Here is a 25840-nt window from a genome sequence, read left to right as displayed (position 1 = left end):
CGGGCGAGTCACATGAACGCGATGTGTTTACATCGCTGTTTATACCGGATGTGACGCCGCCGATACTCTGATGAACCCAGGAAGTGGGGCATATGATCTGGCTAATACGCGTCACCGGATGTGACGTCTTCGGCCCTTAGACACGCCCAGGAAGTGGGGCAGGAGAGGAGTCTAGGGGTCTAAGTAAGATGAAAACCGGAAGTGCCAGCCCCGGCGTCCGGAAATAGGGATAGACCGCGGGACTTCTGAATGCATATAAAAGATAATGAAAGCGCGATATGGCGCGCAATGCCACCGGACACAAATGCCGCTACTCCCCTGATGAATTTGTGGTAGATGAAACGCGTTGGGAGATATACAGAGGGAATCGAGCTACCCAGCGATTCGCTGACATGTGGAGCCCCCTTGCTGTGAGCAGTATTCGGGTATCGCTATGAAAAACAACGATATCTGAGATAAGTACATGATCTATTCATACACTAGAAAGGAGATATGTGGTCAGTAATTTAAAGGAGACTCTATATACATTTTCCTTCTGAGGTTGTTTGATATGTGTACAGTGGCTCACTCTTTGGTTTATTAATGTCCTTTACGGACTGTATTAGAGCCTAGAAAACGGCAATAACCATAAAAGGACAATATATATGTTGAGCTATAGGTTATTCTTTGATATATCTGGGTTGAGGGATTGAGGCCCTATACGTATGCAACACTAAGAGGCTGCTGTAAATAAGGTATAAAAATGATATAACGAGTGCCCTATTGTCTTATATGGTTTATTTCAGGCGGCATTGAATAATTTTTATTCACTTCAGCACGAGCACTTTGTATGGCACTTTTTGTTGATATATGTTTTTAAAGGTTGATTAAAAGTTAAGTTTTAATTAAACTGGTCCGTACCAATCTGCTATTAAATACACATCTCGCTATTGGTAGATATACCCCTGCTATTATTTTTTTTTTTTAAAGTGTACGGGCCACAGTGCATGCCGCTTCATCCCAGTCTGTACTGGGCTGCGAGGAGAACCCGGCAAATGCTGTCGAGGAGGGATACGAACAAAAATAGACATGGGAAAAATAAACAGCCTTTCTGGCTGGGAATTTGTGAAAAGGTCTGGAAAGAGTTTCTCACCATCATTTCAAATTAATGTCCACACAAGGAGATCTACTAGTCTCCATGGCATAATGTGCTATATGCTGCAAACGTAATAGCTTCTCTGATTGATGCTAATGGTTCAAGCAAAACTCATTTACTGAGAGGACAGCCGGCAACGCATTGTGCCACTAAAATAGATAGGCATCAGATGATAGATAAAAGGGGATGGATGGATAGATAGTTCATAGATAGATAGATAGATAGATAGATATGATTTGGAAAAGTAGTTCTAAGCAATGTTCATGTTGGAGACTAAACCTTGAACGTATCAGTCCCAATTTGTACAAGACTTTTTAGTATGTGATAAAATACAATTCTCTTGAATCGTAGGTGCGATTACAGTGTGAGATCTATAGAACATAATGAATGCTGCTAACAAGGTCACAACCCAGCATAAAGTTTAGCCTCTCAGTTTTGGAGAAACCATCATGGGGTAATAAAACATAAGATAACTACTACAAAGATGAGAATCTTTGCAAGAAAAGATTAATTTTTGTATGCCTTTTGATTTTTCTCTTTTTTAAAACCACTCAGTAATCTGGTTTTATGTAGTTAAAATGGCATAAAACAATATTTTTTGGTATTTATTCTCGGGCCTCTTATTTGTTCTTCAGCAGATCAAGACGTGCAGTCCCTTCCATAAAGTTCACAATCGTGATCTAATGTTTGATAGACTCTTCCAACACTTCTCTTATTAGATTTCCAAAACTCTTTGTAGAAAAAAATTGATCCTATTGTGGGTCTTTATTCACTACATTCAGCAATCTAAAAAGTTAAGAGCTGCTTGTCCTTTCACTTGGGAATAGAAGCTCAGGACTTTTCTCCGCAACCCTTGTTTAGAGAGGGCATGAAAAGAACTATATTTGTAATGTATCTCTAGGTTACCTTAGAAATGGTTCTGAATTCCAGGGTCCCAAGGAGATGAATTGGTTGTCAGATAACAATGTACCTCCATCAGATGGCCTTGGCACTTGTAAACAAAAGGGATTCTTTCGACTTTTCCTCACAAATATGAAATATTTACCCTCGGCCAACAGCTGGGAATTGCTATAAAGGAACTGTTCATATAGAACTTGGTATCCATTCAAGAAACCCCAAATCTCCTGTCTTTCTTGTCATAGTTCTCAGACAGTGACTTCTTAAAGAGATCTACCATAAGTGGACTTCGTCACAAATAAAAGAACGACGCTTACCGTTAATGGCTCAGGGTGGTTATAATCGTAAAAGTCTAACTTGGAAAATTAGTCCTATCGTGTAAAACGGAATTCTTTCTTCCAAGATGATGAAAAAGACTAGGGTCAATAGGTGTAAGAAGGACTGTTACCCCAAAGCAAAGAGGAAACAATGATCAAAGTTATCACTATATTATGGAGACCAGACAGTCAAATCCAACTAATGGCATATGAGCCACATTTCATTGAGAATTCAAATAAAACTTTGTTGGGCACCAACTTCGTTATTACCAGGGCCAGTGTTGTATTATTGGTGCTTAAAAAGTCTATTAGATCCCCATACATGATAGTTGTTGGCCAAACAATTGTTCAGCCAATAGCAATCTTTGTTCAAACCCCTACACTCATGAACTCTCAGCTTAGCTGAATGCTCATGTGTCCTCTACGAGTGAGCTCTGCCAGATTTCAATGGCAGCAGCTTCTCTATCCGATTAACAAAAGGATCAGCATTGAAAATCCAATAGCCAAATCCTTCCTCCAATATCGTCTTTCGGGTGAAAGAATGGAGGTCCCCCAAAACACATTAGACCTTCGTACGATCCCGCTAATGTCGGTGGATTTAGCCTACTTTAACCTAGTTGGTATAGGTTCTTAAGAACCAAAACATTTCTGGTTGACACTAGGCAAAGATTCATAATGCTGACATTTGCCTCATATGAGAGACACTGGGCAGAAACGCCCATATTTAGCAGGATGAAGCAATATCTAAAAGGTGGCCATGCACATTAGATGACTATCAGCCAAATCGGTTGATTACAGAGAATCAAACAACCATCAAGTCAGATGTCTGGGGAAAGAAGAATAAGAATGTTTGATTTCAATATGCTTGAGTTATTAAAAGCAATTAACCAAAAACTTGTTTGCTTGCTTACTTAAAAGGGCTGCCCATCTTTGAGGGGATTTATTATTGATGGACTATGCTTAAAGTGAACCTGTCAGCAGGATTTTGCTAGAGAAACTACAGGCATTGTCATGTTGCCACTGTTATACTGATTAAAATGGTACCTTGGGGTGAAGAAATCAATTTTGTGGCTCTCTTGTAATGAATGTTAGAAGAATATTTAGAATTGAGAGTCTGAGTGGTTGTTACCTTTTAATGGCTAACTGAAAAGATGGTAACAAGTTGCAAGCTTTCGAGACTACTTATAATAATAATAATACATTTTATTTATATAGCTCCAACATATTCCGCAGCACTTTACATATCAGAGGGGATTTGTACAGACAATAGACATTACAGTATAACAATAATCACATAGATTATAACAAATACCAAGAGGAATGAGGGCCCTGCTCGCAAGCTTACAGTCTATGAGGAAAGAGGTAGACACGAAAGGTGGATGGTAACAGTTGCCCTGATTGTATGGACCAGCCATAATGTTAAGTGTGTAACAGTACAGACAGCAGAGGGCTAATGGATGCATAAAGCATGTGGGAACATGTCATGATCCCAGTGCGGGTTGGACCCGCACGCTTGTGGTTAATGTCTGGAACCAGTGCTGGTGGACCTGCATTTCTGGGGTTAATGTTATGATCTCAGTGAAGACTCTTACCTGCACACTTGGGGCTCATTATTGTGGCCTCTCCTTGGTTCTGGGAAGGCTTCTTATAGCCTCAGGAAGCTCCAATCCCCGTCAGTTATACTTTTGCCCTTGGCAGAGTGTGTTGACCCCTGAGTTTGTTTGTGCTGTGTTCTGGTTGCCTGATACTTTGGTTTTGACTTGGTATGTTCTCTGGATATTGCTTGTTGGATTCTGCTTGGTACCTTCTATGCCTGTTTGGGTTTGACCTCTGCTTGGCCCTGACTATCCATTCTGTCTCATCCCTGGTACTTTACTGCTATCTCTGTGTATGACCCCCATTTGCCTGACTTTGAGCATTCCTGTAGTTGTGTCCTGCCGATCTCTGGCAGCAGGACGCTAAGCCCCGCCCCTTGCAGTCACATGACTGTAGGTCCTTCATTGCTTGCTAAACTTCAGCGTCCCCAGGTCCTGTTTGTCTGAGCTTCCCGTTCGTACCTGACCCCAGGCCCCCCTACAGTGCGGGTGAGTCCCTGCTCTGCGGAGGCTGCACACCGGCGCTGACAGGACCCTGACACTACTCAGGTCTCTTCATCAGGCAAAAAACTAATACAACATCTGAAGAATCACATATTTATACAGAAGACAGCACAGAAATAATGCAATAGAAAAGACAAGTGATGTGAAGCAGAATTGTCATTATGGGAGAGGGATAAACATAAATATCGGAATAGTTCATAGATAAGGAGTGAAAGTTTTATTGCCCTCTGATTGGGGTCTGGTTCTGTGTTGTGATGACCCCAGAAGGTCTGAAGAGCAAATTCCTTAATTGATATAAAAAGACATAAATCCATGCGACACATTCATTCCTGCACTTAGGCAGTTATTGCAGAATAGAGAGATCAACAATATTACTTTGCATGTTCCAAGTTACCTAGAATACCTTATGTCACTCTTTTGAGGTATAAGACCACCCAGTAACATTTTACATTCCTATGCAGTTGGTAGACCACAACATAAACAAGAAGAACAACCAACAAATGTAACGCAAATGTGAGAAACGATGGGATTTCATCATGCCCAATCCTTTTATTGAGACGAGAGAAAACCTTCTGCCAGAAAGGTCTGGTATCTGCTTGTCTTCTTCTTCCCACTGAAAAGTCCACCTAAAATTGGGGTGAAACGGGAACATAGCTGACTAGATCTCGGTCAACAGCCATGTGAATTCTATTACCACCTCCATTGTGCATTTTATGAACTTTCGACTTCTAGCCACATTGGAATAGCCCACTATTCCAAAGGATCAATAAGCAGCTAAAAAAACCATCCCTACAATGTATGGCCACATAGGTAATTGAAAATATGGTTCGACAAGGAATGTGACAAGTCCATTAAGAAAAAGGAGAAAAAAATACTTAAAAATAACAAGCGACAAATAAAAGACTACAGACTGCTAGAAAGCAACAGGTTCCTCTGGAAGAAAACAGATGGAAGAAAGTCTCAAGACAGTGCATAAATAAAGACACTTGTAAGGAGAACATAAGGGTTAGCATTGCTGGCAGACATTGTCCAGGCCACTTTATTTGACTGACCTGCCTAGGTGTGAAACACATGAGAACGTGCTAGAAGCTTAACTCCACACAGTACAATAACGAACAGCAGGAGATATGCTGCATATCAACAAGGACAGTGCACTCTCAGAAATTCTAATTTCCTGACAACATGCCGACCTCGTGAACTGTAAAGTATGGAAAAATACACTACTGGGGAACAGATTATAAGGAGACGTCTAAGGGAAGGATAGAGGTTTATAGTCAGTATGATGTAGAACACCACGTGTATGGAATTCCATTCAAGATGGAAATTTTTTGTGTATCAGAATGATAAATGCCTATGATCTCGTGATGAAGGCACAACCAGCAATTTTTTTAATGGTTTGATCCAGCCAAAACTCTTGGTAGGATAATATATTTCTCAAACTAATGGTGTGCTTTTGGTGTTTAGAATCCACATTTTTACAAAACTACCTCTACCCTTTTGGAATCCACAAAGCTGCACTGTACCAAGGTTCATATAGAAACCTAGAAAATTGATATTACATATTTCCTAGCTAGTTTATACAGTGAATTGGATTTAAGTATTGTAACTCATCCCTAGTTAATGAATAAACCTTAACTGCAATATCAAACAAGTCTATGGACAAGAGAAGCATTGGAGAAAGCGCACCATACACAATAGATAGCTGTTGGTTAAAAGATCATTCAGCTACACAGCTATCTTTCCACAGTCCTCCATACACACAAACAGACACCTCTAGCAGTGGCAATCTCCTGGAGAACAAAAGAATCAGTCTGTCGAAATCCAACATGCTAGATATTTCTCTCCCCTGATATCATCTGTCGGAGGAAAATCAGGAGGCCTTCCCATACAAATTAAGTCCCTCATACACATTTGACTAATGCTGGCTGAACCCCCCCAACATCGATGGGTTCAGCCAATGGTCTAATGTGTATGGGGGTGCAAGCCAATGACTGTGGGGGAAGATGTTCATCATGCATGTCCGAGTCAAACTGTCAATTGCATTTTTCTTCCAGATATAAACCGCTAGCCGTGTCACACAGACACATTAAGGCCCCTATAAACATTTGACTAATGTCGACTGAACCTATTGATACTGTCGGATTCTCTCAATGGTCTAATATGCATGGGGGACACCAGCCGACTGACGGTCAGAAGGGATGTCGATCTTACATGTCTGATTTAGGACTGCCGATCATATTGTTCTCCCTGAGATAAGCCACTTGCTAAAATGTCACACAGGCTGAGCAAGTGCTCCTGTGTGTGTGGGAGTGTCGGCGGAGATAGCTGCCAGCTCAACAATCTGCCGACGCATAGTTATGCCAACAGCCATCTATTTTGTATGGCCAACCTTAGACTGTTAAGGTACCGTTACATTTAGCGATGCACTAGCGATCCCGACAACGATACGACCCGATCAGGATCGCTGGTGCATCACTAAATGGTCGCTAGTGAGCTGCCAAACAGGCAGATCTCTCCAGCTACGTAGCAGCGGTTGGTGGTCGTTACTTATCTGTCAGACGGCCGCTCAGGTGATGACTTCCTTCCGCATCCATGGAGTCGCTCGTCGGCACCAGCAGGAAACCGAGAACGAGAAATGGACAAGGACGATCTCGCGCAATCAGCGATATCCAGCGGGAAGCCCGTTCGGAGGTAAGTGTCACATGTAGCGAGATCGCTAGCGATATCGCTGTTGCGTCACAAAATCGGTGATGCTTTAGCGATATCGCTAGCGATATCGCTATGTGTGAAGGGGTTCAACTAACATTAATCTTATGTGTATGGAGGTCATTATTCTAAACAAACCCCTTAACATTTTTAATGATCAGTCATATATCTTTAAGTTGTGCTGTTGATGTGCTGCTGATCTATGGGGGAATTCACCAAACTGAATGGGGATAATGAACATGTTTATTCTTCTTATGTATGACTTTTTTTCTGTGATGCCAACAAGTATATGAGCAGGGTTAAAACATCCCATTCACATTTTTGGAAATTACATGTTTTCGGATTTTTTGAGGATTTTGGAACAGGATCGGCTTTCACATCTCATGAAATTCCATAAGTCTGAACAGGAGCCTAATGTCCAGAAGGACAATGACTCATCATGAAATTTATTATGGTTTCATGACAATCAGTAAAATCAAGAGTGGTGGTAGCTCTGCTATAATGACCCCTCTAACAGGTTGGACCAACCGCTTTTCTACATAAATTAACATGAAGTTAACCCACCTAACCCTTCATGGTATTATTCTTAACCAGCTCAGTGTGCTTTACTTCAGTGGTCTCCAACTTTTTTGCACCAGGGACCGACTTCAAGCATGACCATTTTTCCATGGCCCAGCGGGGTGGCGGTGGGGCAGGGGCGGGGCTTTGGACATATGAGGGCGGGGTATATATAGTACAATGGCCCCACACCCGAAATCCCCCATATTTAGTATGATGGCTCCACACCTGTAACCCCCCAATATAAAGAATGATGGCCCCACACTTGTAATCCCCCATATACAATATGATGGCCTCACACATATACATAGTATATAGCTTAGCTCAGGGATGCTCACCTACACAATATACATCTCTGTTCACAGTATATAGCTCTGGACGGGGATGCTCACCAATAAAGGTCTGGTTACAGTATATAGCTTAGCTCAGGGATGCTCACCTACACAATATACAGCTCTGTTCACAGTATATAGCTTAGGTCAGGGATGCTCTTCTGCACAGCTCTGGTTACAGTATAGAGCTCAAGTAGCTCAAGTCGAGAATGTACGCATTTATATAGAGCATACAGCAGCTATCACAGGCACATGAGTCCAAACTGACTGAGCGCGCTCCTGAATGCGCACCTTCTACCTTCTAAGCTTGCCCCACGCTGCCCTGATGCACCAATCAATGTCAGGCCAATTGCAGCCTGGCAGCCAATCAAAGCACGGAGCTGCACAGCCAATGAGCGGCTGCAGCTCTCAAAGACTGCTACTCCCCTGACACTCCCACTACACAGAGGACCTTCCAAGTGCAAATTCGCGCCCCGGCACATGGAAAATTAAAGGGGCCAGCAGCCGCAGCAGATCACACAGTCAATGCTTAGTGCTGGTCTGCGGCGCAGACCGGCAAAAAAAAACAAACAACGGCCTGGTCCCCGTGGACCGGTGGTTGGGGACCCCTGCTTTACTTGATCCTTAATATACAAAAAGAGTGATACTGCATTTCTTTTGCCTTTAGTTTGAACTTTGGTTGGAGTGAAAGTCCAGAGTAATATTCAAAATTCAACCTTATGCCTAGTTCATATTTAAGCTCTATGCTGAGAACATTGTAGGGGTTTTTGCCTTAATCCTCGTAAAAACAGTTTCAAATGGAATTTTGACAGTCAAAAAAAGTCAGGAAAATAGGGCAGACAAAATCACTTTGGACTCCATTTGGCCTCTGCTTTAGGTGGACACAAAAGCATGGTAGTCCAATCTGCTTTAAAAAAAATGGACAACGACGAAACATAGGTCAAACAGAGTGGCATCATCTGCCCCATTTTACTGAATTCTACTGAACAAAGGATACCTTTGGGTATTTTCAGAAACTTTCCCACTCTAATCAGTTCATCTCCAGTTAGCTGGGGCGCCTGCGCAGACATAATTTCATTCATTCTGCAGTGGTTTACAGCAGGGCCGGTAACATTACCACCGGTCCCTGTTTTAAACTAGTTAACCCCTTGTGATGGATTGCAGCGGGGGACCTGACTGAACAGCAGAGAGGTATGGATATTGTTATTTTTATGCTTTTTAACAGAACAAGGGCTTTTGTTGGATAATAAATTTGGTAAAAACTTTGTGCATTTATTTCATTAAAATAATTTTTAATTAATGCGTGTGTTAGGCGTCAGGTTCCGGTCGCTGCACAGCAGGAATCCAGAGCCTTGCATTCGGCAGTCTCCCATTCCTCTCCAGCCGCACAGGAGGCTGCTCAGCAGACTCGTCGATCCAGGCGCTCTGCTCAGACCAGCTCTGTAGGTTTAGTTGCTGCTGCCACCTCTGGTCCAGCTATAGCCACACAGACTGGTCAGCAGCAAGCTACTCCAGGGACTAAGTTCTCCTTTCAGTCCACTGAGCATGCCCGTGGGACAATCTCTCATTGGAGATCGGAGGTCACATGCTCAGGTCCTTCTACAGCTCGGATAGGACCATCAGGAAGGTCAGGAAGGTTCCAGAAGGATGCTGCATGGCCATGCGCTAATAGAGACAAAGATTAGACCATGTGGAGTGAGTGTTGAATGCATGTATGAATGTCTCTGGTGAATGACTCATTGGAAACCCCTACCCTTGGAAAGCATGTGTTGTGCAGCCTAGCCTGTCAAGCGCCCAGGTCTAGGTGTAGGTAGAGTCAGAGACTAGAATCAGTGTCCACCGCTGGTTCTACACGCCACGGTGCACGTGCTTGACACTTCTCCAAGGTCAGCGTCTATAGTCGTGTCCGCAGGTGCGCCGCCACGTGCTCAGAAGGTCTAGAGGGACTCTGACCCCGTGTCCTTGGGGCAGAGTTCCGTGACCACATTCTGAGCGCCCCCTTGCCGAGCTCTGTGAGTGCTAACAGACTCCGGCATTTAAGTTTCGCGGTACTGCGGCTCTGTAACATAACAAGAGACCGCTCCTCTTCACATCGGGTGACGTTAACCCGCGTATGACCTTTGTATACCGCTATATACATCCGCCATTACTAATCTGCAGTTTACCACCTCTGCACGGTGGACCCCGGGCTGCGAACGCACCTACTATCATTATATTATTTGGTGTGTTCCGCCAGCCCGTAACAGTGTGTGTGTCTTTTTTACCCTTTACTACTATAGGATTAATAATGGAGAGGTGTCTTATTGACACCTCTCCATTATTAACCCAGCTTAATGTCACCTTTCAATAGCAAGGTAACTATTAATATCTGCCCTCACTCACTGGCTTTCCCTCTCTGGTGGAGAAAATTGCGCGGGAGCCCACACAATTTCTTTCCGCGATTATAGCCTTAAATTTAACCCCTAGAGTTCCAAATTTTTCCTAACACAAACTACTAAATTAATTAAACACTGGCATATATAAATCGCTTTGATATGACATGGTTTACTATATGCAAACCATGTGTCATGTCATGTCATGTCGAGTTCTGGAATGATTTTACAGAAGCCGGCAATTGATTTAGCGGCTATTATGCTATGTAGAACTCTGTGAACTATAAATATATATGTAAATGTGTCTCAATGACATGTGTATATATATATATATATATATATATATGCATTCTATGTGTATATATCTATTCTTTCGATTCTAACATGTCAGTGTGATTTTGCTGTGCAGCGCACTGAATTGCCGACTTTTAAAAAACGGATCCGTTAAAAAACGGGAGGAAACGGATGGAAAAAATAATGCAATGAATCCGTTTTTTCGCCGGATCCGCTAGCCAACGGATTGTGACTGATGGCAAAAAACTGATGTGTGAAAGTACCCTTAGAAGGCCCAGCTGTAGCCCAAAATCCAGATAAAAGGAGTACCAAGGTAAAACACTGTCATCAGGAGCGTGCAAACATCTGAAGTAAGGGCTGTTAGTGTACAGATTTAGTTACGCTGAGGGCAAATTCATAAATCAATGACCTGCTCATTGGAACACTAAGTGAACAGATAATCTACGGGTAGATAAAACAGCTCAGACACATCTATACCTACAGCACAAGCCATGGAGATATGGGCTCTCTGCTGATCTGACCAGACTGAGAAAGTCTCCGACAAAAGACCATTCAACGCTAACATGACAAAATTCCCCTCAAGCATAACGCACCCCTATGTGAGATACTGTGTTTTGAAAACGAAAAGTTTAAGGAATTTGCCACACAGACTGTTGTGTGAACACAGAATAAAGTGGAAAACTTCAAAAAATAAATTTCTGTTCAATATTAAAGTATTGTGTAGAATATTGACATAATAATTCAGAATCAGAAGTATATATACTGTATGTACATATATACCGTATCTAAACATACAAAACACACGATTTTACAATTTGCATTAAAACAAGAGCCCATGCTTTCATTTTTCCAACCTTCAACCAGTTTCTGTACTGCAGCCCTTGATACCATTCTAAAACTCTATTTTAAGAAAATGATGTTATGGTAAATAACAGTAGACATAAAGAAACTTTTCAAAGTAAAAATGACCAAATTTGAAAGTTATTTTATTATTTAGGGAAGGAAATCCATATCGCAGCATAGGTCTATTAGGTCTACTACAAAATTTTGTCCATAATGAGTGTTGATTGAAATTTGAATATAATAATAATTTTTATTTCTACAGTGTGAGGCTGTGTGCACACGTAGCGATTTTTAAGCGTTTTTGCCGCGATTTTCGGTGCGAAAACACTGCGAAAACATTTAAAAATCGTGTACAGAGCGCCCCCCATGCATTCCTATGGCATTCCGCACATGCTGTGCTAATGCTGCGCTTTTTTCCGCGGCGGAATCGCATCGCGGAAAAAATCGCAGCATGCTCATTCTTTTGTGCGGAATCGCAAAGAATTGCCGCGATTCCGCACCCATAGGAATGCATGAGAATCGCTTACTTCCCGCATGTGGCTATGCCCACCATGCGGGAAGTTAAGCGTCTCATGTGCGGTTGGTACCCACGGTGTGGAGGAGAGGAGACTGTCCTCCAGGCCCTGGGTACCATACCACTGTAAAAAAAAGAATAAAAAATAAAAAATCGGGGTATATTTACCTTCCGGTGTCCCGCGCTGCATTCCCGGCCTAAGCGTTCCCAGTAATGCCTTGCGGCAAGGCCCTGTAATGACGTAGTCTCGCGTGACTCTAGCGGTCTCGCGAGATCACTATAGCAACGCAAGACTACGTCATCACAGGTCTCGCAAGGCATTACTGGGAACGCTGAGACCCGGGAATGCAGCGCGGGACGCCGGAAGGTAAATATACCCCGATTATTTTATTTTTTTTAACATTTTAACATCCTATCTTTTACTATTGATGCCGCATAGGCGGCCTCAATAGTAAAAACCTGGTCACACTTGTCAAACACTATGTTTGACGAGTGTGACCAACCTGTCAATCACTTTCCAAGCGATGCTTCAAATCGCTTGGAAAGTGCTTGAATATCGCACGCGAAAATCGCGGTAAAATCGCGGTGAAATCGCGCGGAAAAAAACGCGCGATTTCTGGGAAGGAGTCCGGTTTTTAGTGAGCGTTTTAAAACGCTACGTGGGCACATAGCCTGAAAAGCACTTTACAAATCAGAGGGGAATTATACATAAGACATTACAATCTATGCGGAAAAAATGAGGATACAAAAAATAAAAATAAAGTCCTTGTTGTGTATGGTCCAACTATCAATATACAGTTAGGTCCATTCATATTTGGACAGAGACAACATTTTACTAATTTTGGTTCTAGATGCAGTTGAAGTTCAGACTTTCAGCTTTCATTTGAGGGTATCCACATTAAAATTGGATGAAGGGTTTAGGAGTTTCAGCTCCTTAACATGTGCCACCCTGTTTTTAAAGGGACCAAAAGAAATTGGACAGATTAAATAAGTAAATAAGTGTAAATAAAATGTTCATTTCTAGTACTTGGTTGAATATGACTGCCTGAAGTCTTGAACTCATGGACTTCACCAGACGCTGTGTTTCCTCCTTTTTGATGCTCTGCCAGGCCTTCACTGCGGTGGTTTTCAGTTGCTGTTTGCTTGTGGGCCTTTCTGTCTGAAGTTTAGTCTTTAACAAGTGAAATGCATGCTCAATTGAGTTGAGATCAGGTGACTGACTTGGCCATTCAAGAATATTCCACTTCTTTGCTTTAATAAACTCCTGGGTTGCTTTGGCTTTATGTTTTGGGTCATTGTCCATCTGTAGAATGAAACGACAACCAATCAGCTGGCTGCATTTGGCTGGATCTGAGCACACAGTATAGCTCTGAATACCTCAGAATTCATTCGGCTGCTTCTGTCCTGTGTCACATCATCAATAAACTCTAGTGACCCAGTGCCACTGGCAGCCATGCATGCCCAAGCCATCACACTGCCTCCGCCGTGTTTTACAGATGATGTGGTATGCTTTGGATCATGAGCTGTACCACGCCTTCGCCATACTTTTCTCTTTCCATCATTCTGGTAGAGGTTGATCTTGGTTTCATCTGTCCAAAGAATGTTCTTCCAGAACTGTGCTGTTTTTTTAGATGATTTTTAGCAAAGTCCAGTCTAGCCTTTTGATTCTTGATGCTTATGAGTGGCTTGCACTGTGCAGTGAACCCTCTGTATTTACTTTCATGCAGTCGTCTCTTTATGGTAGATTTAGATATTGATACGCCTACCTCCTGGAGAGTGTTGTTCACTTGGTTGGCTGTTGTGAAGGGGTTTCTCTTCACCATGGAGATTATTCTGCGATCATCCACCACTGTTGTCTTCTGTGGGTGCCCAGGTCTTTTTGCATTGATGAGTTCACCAGTGCTTTCTTTCTTTCTCAGGATGTATCAAACTTTAGATTTTGCGACTCCTAATGATGTAGCAATTTCTCGGATGGGTTTTTTCTGTTTTTGCAGCTTAAGGATGGCTTGTTTCACCTGCATGGAGAGCTCCTTTGACCGCATGTTTCCTTCACAGCAAAACCTTCCAAATGCAAGCACCACACCTCAAATCAACTCCAGGCCTTTTATCTGCTTAATTGAGAATGACATAACGAAGGAATTGTCCACACCTGTCCATGAAATAGCCTTGGAGTCAATTGTCCAACTACTTTTGGTCTTTTTAAAAACAGGGTGGCACATGTTAAGGAGCTGAAACTCCTAAACCCTTCATCCAATTTTTATGTGGATACCCTCAAATGAAAGCTGAAAGTCTGAACTTCAACTGCATCTGAATTGTTTTGTTTAAAATTCATTGTGGTAATGTCTAGAACCAAAATTAGAAAAAAATGTTGTCTCTGTCCAAATATATATGGACCTAACTGTAATAAATTGGGGCATTCAAATAATGCTGCATGAACCAATTGCCAGACACTATGTGTACAGATACAAACAGTTACCGATTATGTGGAAGAGAGAACATGGGATAGATAGTTAGATTAGTGGATTGAGGTAATAGGCTAGTCTAAAGAATGTGTTTTTAGGGCACGCTTCAAACTGTGGATACTGGGAATTAATGGGATTTTTTGTAGTACTGCATTCGAGAAAACTGGTGCAGCATGAGAAAAGTCCTGGAGATGGGAATGAGAGGTTCAGATTATAGAGGATGTTAATCTTAGGTCATTAGTGGAACGGAGTAGAAAGGTAGGGTGTAGACAGAGATGAGGGAGGACTATGGAGAACTTGACCAATATGATCTGTGCTCATTTAGAGGCCAATGTAATCATTAGGGGAAGAATGATCTTTAATTTGATCCTTCAGTTTACATAGAGTTTGCATCACTGAGGTCCTGGGTTGAAACTCCGTAAAGAGCAACATCTGTAAAAAGTTTGTATGCTCTCCCGTGTTTGTGTGGGTTTCCTTTGGTTTCGCTGGTTTCCTCCGTCACTCCAAAGACATACTGATGGGGAATTAAGATGCTGAGCCCCAGTGGTGACAGTGATGATGTATGTAAAGCTCTGTGGAATATAATGGCGCTTTATAAGCAAGTCAAAGTAATAAACATAAAAGATGCAAAAAGCTGATGAATTAGGTTCATCGTTGGCTGAGCGATACCACATTTACAAAGCAAATAATCCAGAACAAACTCTCACTCGGCCGATCAGTTAAGGCCCTGTTGCACATAACGATGTCCCAGCGATCCCACCAACGATCCGACATGATGGGATCGCTGGGACACCGTTAGGCTGATCGCTGGTGAGCTGTCACAAGACAGCCCCACCAGCGATCAGGCCCAGCGACGCTGGACGCTGGTTTCTAATATAAAGATCGGGTATCCAGGAGCCGCGTACACGCTGGTTTCCAAGGTAAACATCGGGTTTCTAAGAGCCGCGCGACTCCTGGATACCCGCTGTTTACCTTGGAAACCAGCGTGTACGCCGGTTTCCAAGGTAAACAGCGGGTATCCAGGAGCCGCGGCTCCTGATACCCGATGTTTACATTAGAAACCAGCGTCCAGTGTCGCTGATCGCTGGTCTCTCGCTGCCACACGCGATGTGTGCTGGCCAGCGGGAGACTAGCGATCGAAAATGGCCCAGGGCGATTGAGCACGATCAGCGATAACCGGCAGGGGGGCCAGTCGCTGATCCCCGTCACACACAGCGATCTCGCTGGCGAGATCGCTGTAGCGTCACAAAATCATCGCTGTGTGTGACTGGATCTTTAGAGTATGAGGGCTTGTACACAAATTCTTATTGAACCCTTATCTGGATTTTCTAATGTTTTCATCATCAACATTTAATTGTGCTTTTCAAAAACAGCTTGGTATTTCTTGGGTATTCTGTATATCTAAACATAACAAAATCCAAAGACCATATGGAACCCATCAGATAAACATCTGTATGTATTTGTATGAAAATGAAGGCATAGAGCGATATAATATAGCTCCACAGAAGTCTACTGGAGTTCTCTTACGTCTCTGTGCATCATGAAACTGTATTTTGTCATGTCCATTATCTACAGTAAATGTGGAGGTTACACTGATGAGTAAAATGGTAAAATTTTTTCGAACTTTTGACTTTCGGGATCAATAATTCATTATCCACTACTGCATAGAATTTGAGACTACTAGCATTTTGTAGACAATCATCTTGTATATCTCATACTTAAGTTTGACTTGCAACCATTTAGCATATGATTAGTTCTGAAGATTCTATGCATGTCAGTGCATTGTTACTGTTTTGCTCTTAAAAATCTAAATTTTAAGTTTTATTATTTTGTCAGTATTTTGTAAATCCATCTTTGGCTCCCAACACTGCCTGAATCTTTCTGGACTTGCTCTCGATCAGAGTCAAGCATGTCTGCACCAAAATCTGACTTCTACATATTCCCAAAGTTTGTTCATACTGGTCAACTAACTTGGGTATGTATACAGCTTTTTCTTCAACTTTATTCACAATTGTTTGATTGGGCTGAGGTCTGGGGACTGTGGGGGCCAATCCAGCACATCTACTTCATTGTCATTGAACTATTTCTTCACCAATCTCAATGTATGCTTTGCGTCAATGTCCTGCTGGAACACTATGTCATCCTTTTTATACCCATAGGACTCGAGTGTACGAAGTAACTCATCTTGTAGGAACACTCACACATAGCTCAACATTGAGACCACCATCAATCCTGGTCAAGTATCCAACGCCTTTGGCTGTGATATAACTCCACATCAGACAGTTCCTTCAATTTCTCGACTGTTAGCCCTATGTCATCTTGTTTCTTCAAGACCCATTTGCACTCATCAGAGCCTAGACTATTGACTTTTATCTCATCGCTTCAAATCACCCATTTCCATTATTCTACTGTTCACTTTTTGTGTTTTTTTGCAATCTTGCGCAGACGCTTTTTGTGATGATATTAAAGTCGAGGCTTCGTCACTTTCTTTAAGTCCACCATTCCAGACTTGTTTAATGTGCATCGCACGGTGCTTACATGGAGGTCTGTGATCTCACTGTTACAAAACATGTGAGCCACCTCCACTTGTGATGAGCTGACTTGTTGACAACAATATTTTGCCTGGACATCCATCTCTTGGCATTTGAATGGATGGACAGACTTCATTTTGTATTCTTCCAACTTTCATGGCACTTACATGGTGCAGTTTGGCAATTTATTTGGTGGAGAGACTGCTATTGATGAGCTGGATAATGCTGTTTCTCTTTTCTTGGGAAATCTTCTTGGCTGCTCCTCAATTCGAACCAGTGACCATTCGCTTGGGATTCAACCTAATAACACACTGAGCTATTAAGGAATGTGAGAACAGGTTGTAATATGTAGTATACAGAAAGAAAAAAAGATTTTTCCACCACCAGGAACAAAACAGTAACCATGCAGTAATAAGGCAAGAATCTGCATAACTAATGATATGCTAGTTGCAAGTCAGATTTATGTTTTGAGATAGCCACGATCATGGTCTATAAAATGATGGTAGTCTCACGTTCGAAGCTGTAATGGGTGTATGAGAAAAGGAGCCTGAAAGTTAAAAGTTCAAAACATTCTTACCCACATTGTTCCCCTTTTGCTAGTCGGTGAACATTGTTGGCCATATTGAGATAACATTGAGAAGTTTACATCATGAATGACTTTGAATGGGCTTGATATAAACTACACAAAACATGTCATGGTTTTTTTCCTCCTTTTTTAAGGTTTTGACCTTGTTTTTTACTAGTCAGCTGAAATATTGTACGTGAAGTAATGAATGAAGAATTCTGCTAAAGGCCCCGTCACACTAAGCGACTCACCAGCGATCCCGACACTGATATGAAGGTGTCAGGATCGCTGGTAAGTCGCTATGTGATCGCTGGTGAGCTGTCACACAGACAGCTTCACCAGCGATCAGCACAGCGATGCCGAGCGCCCGGCATCGCTGTAGAAAATAGTATCAAAATAAAAATATAGTTATTCTCACCTTCCGACGTCCCGTTCAGCCTTCCCGCCTCTCTCCACGCTCCGGTCCCAGTGATCCTTTGCACGAATGACCGCGAGATGTCACGGTCTCGAGGGATAACAAAGTCTCGCGGTCATTCATGCAAAGGATCAATGGGACCGGAGCGTGGAGAGAGGCAGGATGGCTGAACGGGACATCGGAAGGTGAGAATAACTATATTTTTTATTTTTTTTTATTATTTTTTACTCCTGATCGCTGGTCTCCCGCTGTCACACACAGCGATGCGTGCTGGCCAGCGGGAGACCAGAGACCAAAGAAATGTCCAGAGGTTTCTTGCAGCGAACAGCGATACCGGCAGGGGGGCCGCTCGCTGATCGCTGTCACACACAGCGATCTCGCTGGTGAGATCGCTGTTACGTCACAAAAGTTGTGACTCAGCAGCGATCTCGCTACCGAGATTGCTTAGTGAGACGGGGCCTTAAGAAACACATGAACACAAACACTGCTGTCCTGATAGCCTTTCATACACTTATCTTTTCAGTGATCACATCTTACTGTCCTTTATGGCTCTTATCTGGGACATGGCAGGAATGTCTAAATTTAAACAGTTTGTTGTAATGATGTCATCACACAAAACACATTGGGAAAAACAAAGAAAACTCATCTCTGATAACATGTCAGGGATTTAAACCTTATTATACAACATTCACAAGTAAATAAAGTGGATTAAGGGATAAAAGTGGGGACTGACAAAACCTATGAAGGTTGATTATTATCTGGCACTACCTAAAAACACAAAAACACAAGGTCACTTCTGTGTTTAATTATTTTATGATACAAGGTTTCTTCAGGAGATTCTATAAGCATCCATTTAGTTAAAGTCATATACATGAGAAAACAATCAAATATCAGCCAAACTCCCTATAAACATGCCGACTTGACATGACCAAGCATATATTTTTTTCAGTGGGTAGATGGACAAAAGATTGTCTCCTGGCAAACAAGGGATCATGCATGTTGACATGTCCGATGCTCATCTCCGATACCAGTCAGTATCAGGAGACAGCCAGGAGAACTCCATGGACGTAAAATTTTCAGAGGACCCTGCCAACATTAATGTGATGAGCATGGACAGCTAAAATTTCAGTAGATAGATCGTTGGCTGAGCCCACCAGAAACTAAGGCCTCATCCAACTGTCAATGAACAAAGTATATGTTCTTTCTATGATTTTCTTGGTTAGCACAGATACCTATTAAAGCCTATCGTACTACTCACAATCCCATTCTTTTATTTGTTGCTCACCATGTGTCCACCAAAACATACACTGAGACATGTACATTTTTGCTACTAGTAGGAGAACAAAATCACCTATACATTTCTATGTATGCATGAAAAATCATGAACAGCGCTCTGAGAAAATCACTTATGAAAATCTGATGACCAGAACGGACATTGATGAAAACTCGAACCGACACACAAGTGAAAATCAGTCCTTTTTATTTTTATGTACATGAAAAAATATGGGGCCTAATGCATACAAAGGATGTGCGATCCTCTTGGAGTCCGTTCCTCAAGGCTTACTAAATTTTTGAAGCAGTTATTTTAATTTCCCTACCGAAGGAAGATCATTCAACGTATTTGGCATTCTACAGTTGAATTCTTGTCATCAAAAGTACCAGAAACCTGACGGCCTCCATTGAGTCAGGATTTATTGGTATCAATTTGCAAACAGATCAGGCATAGCTGCCACAGCAATATATATTATGTTTCAACCATAATGCGTTTTCATCACTTGTACCGTCTATCGTTATTCACGTTGGACCCATAATCAGTGGTTTAAGTCAAATAAGAGGAGGTAAATAAACTGGCTAATCCAGTTTTCCTGGCTAGTTTCTATTAATTAAGAAGGACAATTTCCTGGAAGACTGCCCTCAACCATGCTAGCTATTAAGATTTACATAATGTGTACTGAAAGCTCCTAATTATATGGTAGAAGTACTGGCACAGGAAAAGAATAATAATCTGTAATACCCTGAACATAATTTCCTAAACAGTTATGTTACTTGGTAGTTTGGTAAGAAAAAATAAAAATAAAGAAAAATCACTTAATTTTTTTTCCTACTGGAAAACCTGGATTACAAAAAAAGCAATGAAATAGCTTTCCTAGCTTACGCTAAGTCTTTTTTTACACTCTTACATATTGGGGACTTCCAACATCTATATTTAAACTTTGTGAATCTGCATTTATGAAGGCAGAACAGTTCACATCCAAATTATGAATTCCCACTTGGATTATTTAATCTCTCTACTTAGGTAAAAGCTCTAAAAAAAAAAAGTTAAGTACGCAAATCGCAAATACGTACAGTCTATCCAGCTCTTTCAAATCTTGAAATGCTCCCCTTTCAATCGTACTAATCTTGTTCTCCATAAGCTGCCTGTAAAAAAAAAAAAGAAAAGAAAGTGAGGATGTGGTTTAATACACCACTAATCAGCAAAGCATTAACATCACATCAGTCTTACTCTTTAGTCAGTGACAAAGGCCTGAATGGCATCATTTTACAGGTTCATCAATTCTCACATCTCAACTCCAAAATGAACAATTCTTATGGAACTAATTTATGGACTTCCATGCGCTGCTTGACAAAATACAGGATTCCAATTATGGTGGAAGATTAATCATTTATTCCCAACGCGTTTCGAAGTAAGACCTACTTTTTTTCTCAGGGGATGACAAACATCCCCGAGGAAGAAGTAGTTCTTACTTCGAAACGCGTTGGGAATAAATGATTAATCTTCCACCATAATTGGAATCCTGTATTTTGTCAAGCAGCGCTTGGAAGTCCATAAATTAGTTCCATAAGAATTGTTATATCAGCGGTGACTTGTTTGACCTTTGGACGTGCAGCAGCTGACTACTAATTTTTCATGCCAGATCTCTCCTGCAATAGGTGAGTGAATTTCTTTTATATTTTTAATATCAACCCGGATAAGACCCTATTTGCGCTTTTTTTGTTCCTATAGTGTACTATATTGAAACTCCAAAATGAAATGTTACGTCAAATTAAATTAAAGACTCGTACAAGAAAAACAAAAGTTTATCATTTGGTCATTTTTTTAAATTTAAAAAAAAAAAATATTTTAGAATGTGTTTTGGTCTTAATACGAATAGAAGTTAAAGTTTAAAAAAAATGATAAAGTGAAATAAAAAAAAAAATCTACAAAAATATAAAAAATTTGAGATTTTGGTTCGGTTAAAAACTTGCAATAAACGCCTTCCGACATTTTCTAAAAGTTTTGTAGATCTTAAAAAAAAAATACTAGGACATTTTTTGGAATTCTAATTTATCAGCACTTATAGAACTATTTAAAGGGAATGTATGCCAGATTATATATCTTTTTTTGTACTTTTTAATTGAAAACAATAGTCAGCGGAGATAACACTGAGCAGAATCCCATACATTTCTGTGAAAGTGTTTGAACACAATTACAATTATAACTAATCACTTGCAGATGACAGAAGTTATGTTATTAGAAAGCAGAAGTAACTTTTCACAATCCTTCAAGCTGTTTCCAGAAGTGAAAAAAAAACCCTCACATTGTTACCCTATACCCAGAAACTCACAAAACTAAACACTATATATTTTTTTAATTAGAAATATTTCTCTCTTTTTTGTTAATATAATGTAAAATAAAGATTTGTGGAAAAGATTTAAAAACAATATAAACATTTCACACTTCCAAAGAATACACGCGAGGATATGAAATACTCACAAGACACGTAGATGCTTCAGACCCGCAAAATCTGTCTTGGTTATCCTTGTAATATTATTTCCATTCAGATCACTATAAAAATGCCAAAAAAAGGTTAAGAAATATATTAGGGTTTCACATTACAGTATCCACACTTTTAGCAATGTCTCTATTTTAACTTTTTTTTTACTTTTTAGAAAAGTTTAAAACTTTTTTTGGCAAGAGATCAATATTATCTTTAAAAGATAACTACGTTCCAAACTTCACCTGATAAAACGACACATTTGTAAACCTTATCTCGAAGAAGGCTCCAAAAGTGTCTTCATAGTGCGACTTTGAAAAAAATAAAAAAAATATTTGAATACATCATAAAATAATTTTAGTTAGACATCCGACAGCTGTCATCAGCACAGTGCAACCGCTAAGAAACTTTTTTTGGGTTTATTAAAAATATATTTAATTGTACGGACTTTGAATAAAAAAAAAAATGTTAAAGCTGTAAAAAGAAAACAAATACATTTCCAGTAATAAAAAATATTTTTAATAATAATTTAAGAAGGAAAAACAGCAGGAAGGCTGTTTATGGGCTATAATGGCCTGATTTCCTTATATAAACATTACTGGGTTAAAAAAAAAAAGTCAGTATCAAGTCTTTGAAGTTCAAAAGATTCTAAACTAGGAAAGAAAAAAAAAAGTTTCACTCTTGGGATATTTTAAAGGAAATCACCAGCACACTGCTTAAATTAGATAATATGTGTTATTTTAGCACTTATACAGAGTCTGCACAGTAACACTTTACCTAGTATCTCAGTTCACCATCTCCAATTAACCTTGCCCTCATATGGACCAGTGCAACCAAACCAAATTCCAAATTAACCCCATTGTCAAAACAAACTTTTATGTGTATTTATTTTTTTTATTTAAAAAGAAAAAAAAGTGAAAAAATATTTGGACCATCTGTTTTGGAGTAGTTTTGGACACCCCCACCCTTCGCGACGCTCCAATTATTGCATATTAAACTATCACACCGTACCATAATGGATATACAGTTACAATAATCTATTTATTGCTTCGGAAACTAACTTTTTCTTATGGCCTTAAACGTTGTCTGAATGAGACTCCTGATTAGCCTCCACTACACAGAAGCACTTAAACAAACAACAAAAAAAAAAGTTTAGAAGAGGGAAACTTCCCCAGACAATAGCAGCCATGACATATTTTTAGTACAATATTATTCAAAGATTATATCTACATGTCAGGACATTGAATGCAATATTTGCCTAAACTTTGACTTGTCAACATCTTAAGAAGAGAGAAGATTCCACCGGAGACTATCTATGAGTTGATTGAACCAAGGAAAAATATATCATTGTTCCTCATTGGCCAGAACATAGAAAGATTTTAGGAATCAGACTTAAGATCTTGTAATTCTTCTCTTTCTGGGGTATGATTTTCTGGTTCAGTCAAAAATAATACAGTTTGAGAGGCCTCCCAGTGGTTGATACCTTTTTATAACTAACCAAAAAAGATGGTAACAAATAGCAAGAATTCGAGACTACCTGAAGAAGAGAACCAAGTAACCTCGAAATCTGTTACCATCTTTTTGGTTAGTCATTAAAAGGTATCAATCACTGAGGACTCTCAAGTTTAAATATTTTTGATTGAACCAAGAAATCCCCCCTCCCCCCCCAAAAAAAAAGAAATACAAGATCTTGAGTCTGATTCCGAAAACTTTTTTCTTTAGAATTTGATGTCAGTGTAAGGTTCCCACTTTGGCATTTTTTATGACTTTATTCAACAATCAAAGGGAACATTTTTTGATTTGTCCCAAAACAGTATCGTTTAATCATGGCCAAAAAAAAAAAAGTGGCATTCGTCCAGTCAAACCAAGTGATGCTGATAAACCGGACACTTTCTCATTCCCATTATTGACGTCACCGGCACTGTGTAATGTTCTCTGCCCTTGTGAGATTTAAGTGCTCCAGTAATGTGCTACAGGCAAAAAGGCAATGCTTCAAGGATTTACATCTGTGCACACTGGGAAACTGTTTCAGGATGAATGATCCAGTGCGTCCCATGGCTGGAGAGAAGTGGTGCCACCGTGAAGAGAGAAGGCTATTGCACCATTTGTTATGTCATGTAGAAATATTGATGATGGTCGAGCTCAAAAAACTGCTGGGACTGTAAGGAGGGGAAAGCATGGTTCACTGAAGGGAAGGATTGGAATTTCAGTCAAATTGAGCATGGCACTTGCCTAATAAAGTCCACTCATTATCGTATTAACGCTATGTCTGCTAGTGTTAGGCGACATTATTGATGGGTAATCAGAGACCTTTCCTGGTTACCGAAGGTTATATTAAAAGCTATGACAGATATCTAAATGGCATTTCTATTCTCTCTTTGGAATTGAATGGGCTTCTTTATGGGTCCCTGCTTTCTTTCCAAAATCTCCCCCCAAAATCTCTAAGTTAAGAGGCCCCCAATGATGTTAATCATTAACAGTGTCCAAAACAAAAATCACAAGATGCCTGTGATTATATTCTGGGTTATCTGATCTGTAATAATAGATAATAAAGAGATGTACACTCACAGTCGTTCGGTATTCCTGGGAATGTTGCGTGGCACGCTGCGCAGATTTAGCCCATGACAGTCCACCGCCGTTCCAGTACAAGTGCACTGAGCCGGGCACGGCTGAGGTGCCACCTCACTCAGGATCACCAACACTAACCCAACCGAGATGGACAGCTTCCAAAAAGCAATGCCACACATTTTCTTCTTTACAAATCCCAAAAACATTTGGTAAGAACAAAAAAAAAATAAAAAATACCCAACCGAAAAATGCCAAAAAAAAAAGCTTAGAAGACGATATGTAAGAATTGTTAGGGTTGCCAGTCTCTATTGAGGAACTTGTTTTATTCACAAGTTTGCAACCTGGCACAACACTCGCTTATCCAAAGTGCATGGCTTGTGTTCATGTCACAGGGCAAAAAATGAAAAGCAACTTCTCTTTTTTTGTTGTTGTTCCTGAGCTTTTATATTCCCGTCAGTGGCCAGTGGGATGAATGTGAATTGTGCCTTCAGCAGCCAGAGCAATCCTCCAGGCAGTGAATGGGTTTCTGCATCTCCGCCAGGCTCTGTGTCCTGCCCCTGTATTACTCTGATATCCTCAGGCTTGGTGCATGCAGCTTGTGCCAGGCTGCTGGTATCTAGGCACAGTAAGTTGGTCTCATTGACTGCATAGCATGTCACTCCAGCCTGGCGGATACACAGAGCATACACTGAGCATGCTGCCTCCCTGAGCCTGGCTGCTAACTAACTGCACATTGCAGCCTGAGAGAGGAGGAGGTTCTAAACAAACACACTGCTCTTAAAGGCACAGCACCTTACACCAGGCACTTCCAAATCCAATAGCATAGTCCCACTTAAACACACAAAACCACATTTCTTTGGAGATGAATGCCTCCTACAGGGCTGCAATGCAATCCGTCACCACCATGGGAAGATCCCTTTCTATTGAAAGCACAGGGGGCTTTGGTGGAGGATGGGGGGGAGGCTGATAGGGAGCAGACTTGGAGGCAGAGTCATTTTAGTATGCCTGGCTGTTCACCACACTATCCATCTGCCACTCCAAAGTCAACAATGATAGGTCTGCTTGTGATGAACCCGATCAATGAGCCAATCTGCTGATCATCAGATGTCTCTGTGCAATGATATACTACTGTTTGGGCTGATAAAAAGTGGCCCTTTGAACTTTAGGATCCTGTTATGTACCTTGTTCCTTTAAAGATATAGATTTTGTTTTTGCTTTTTTGTGTGTTTTTAGTTAATTTTCATTTTTCTAAATGTATTTAATAATAATAATAATAATAATAATAATAATAATAATTTTATTTCTATAGCGCCAACATATTCTGCAGCACTTTACATTTTAGAGGGGACTTGTACAGACTTGTATAGTTTTATATTATTTTTATATATATTTTACATCTATCTTTATATTTATCTTTATATTGTACAAGTCCCCTCTGAAATGTAAAGTACTGCGGAATATGTCGGCGCTATAGAAA

General features: G+C 40.6%; 1 protein-coding gene across 3 annotated transcripts in view; it reads right to left on the bottom strand.

Annotated features, from left to right (window-relative positions):
* Positions 1-25106, bottom strand: part of SLIT2 (slit guidance ligand 2) — a 441790-nt gene extending 416684 nt beyond the window's left edge. For 2 of the 3 annotated variants that reach the window (XM_073574660.1, XM_073574661.1), the window contains exons 1-3: positions 24364-25105; positions 21795-21866; positions 20387-20458 (exon numbers count right to left, since the gene is read on the bottom strand). In XM_073574660.1, coding sequence (XP_073430761.1) covers positions 20387-20458; positions 21795-21866; positions 24364-24569 — 350 coding nt within the window. In that variant the 5' untranslated portion in view covers positions 24570-25105. Of the gene's footprint in view, positions 1-20386; positions 20459-21794; positions 21867-24363 lie in introns of all 3 variants that reach the window. The other variant, XM_073574662.1, reaches the window with a different exon arrangement.
* Positions 25107-25840: the final 734 nt, after the last annotated feature.

This window comes from Dendrobates tinctorius, unplaced genomic scaffold (genome assembly GCF_039654945.1).
Source record: "Dendrobates tinctorius isolate UK_male_01 unplaced genomic scaffold, ASM3965494v1 ptg000039l, whole genome shotgun sequence".
NCBI lineage: Eukaryota > Metazoa > Chordata > Amphibia > Anura > Dendrobatidae > Dendrobates > Dendrobates tinctorius.
Note: the sequence above shows the minus strand (reverse complement) of the source record. Positions and strands in the feature narration are given on the sequence as shown.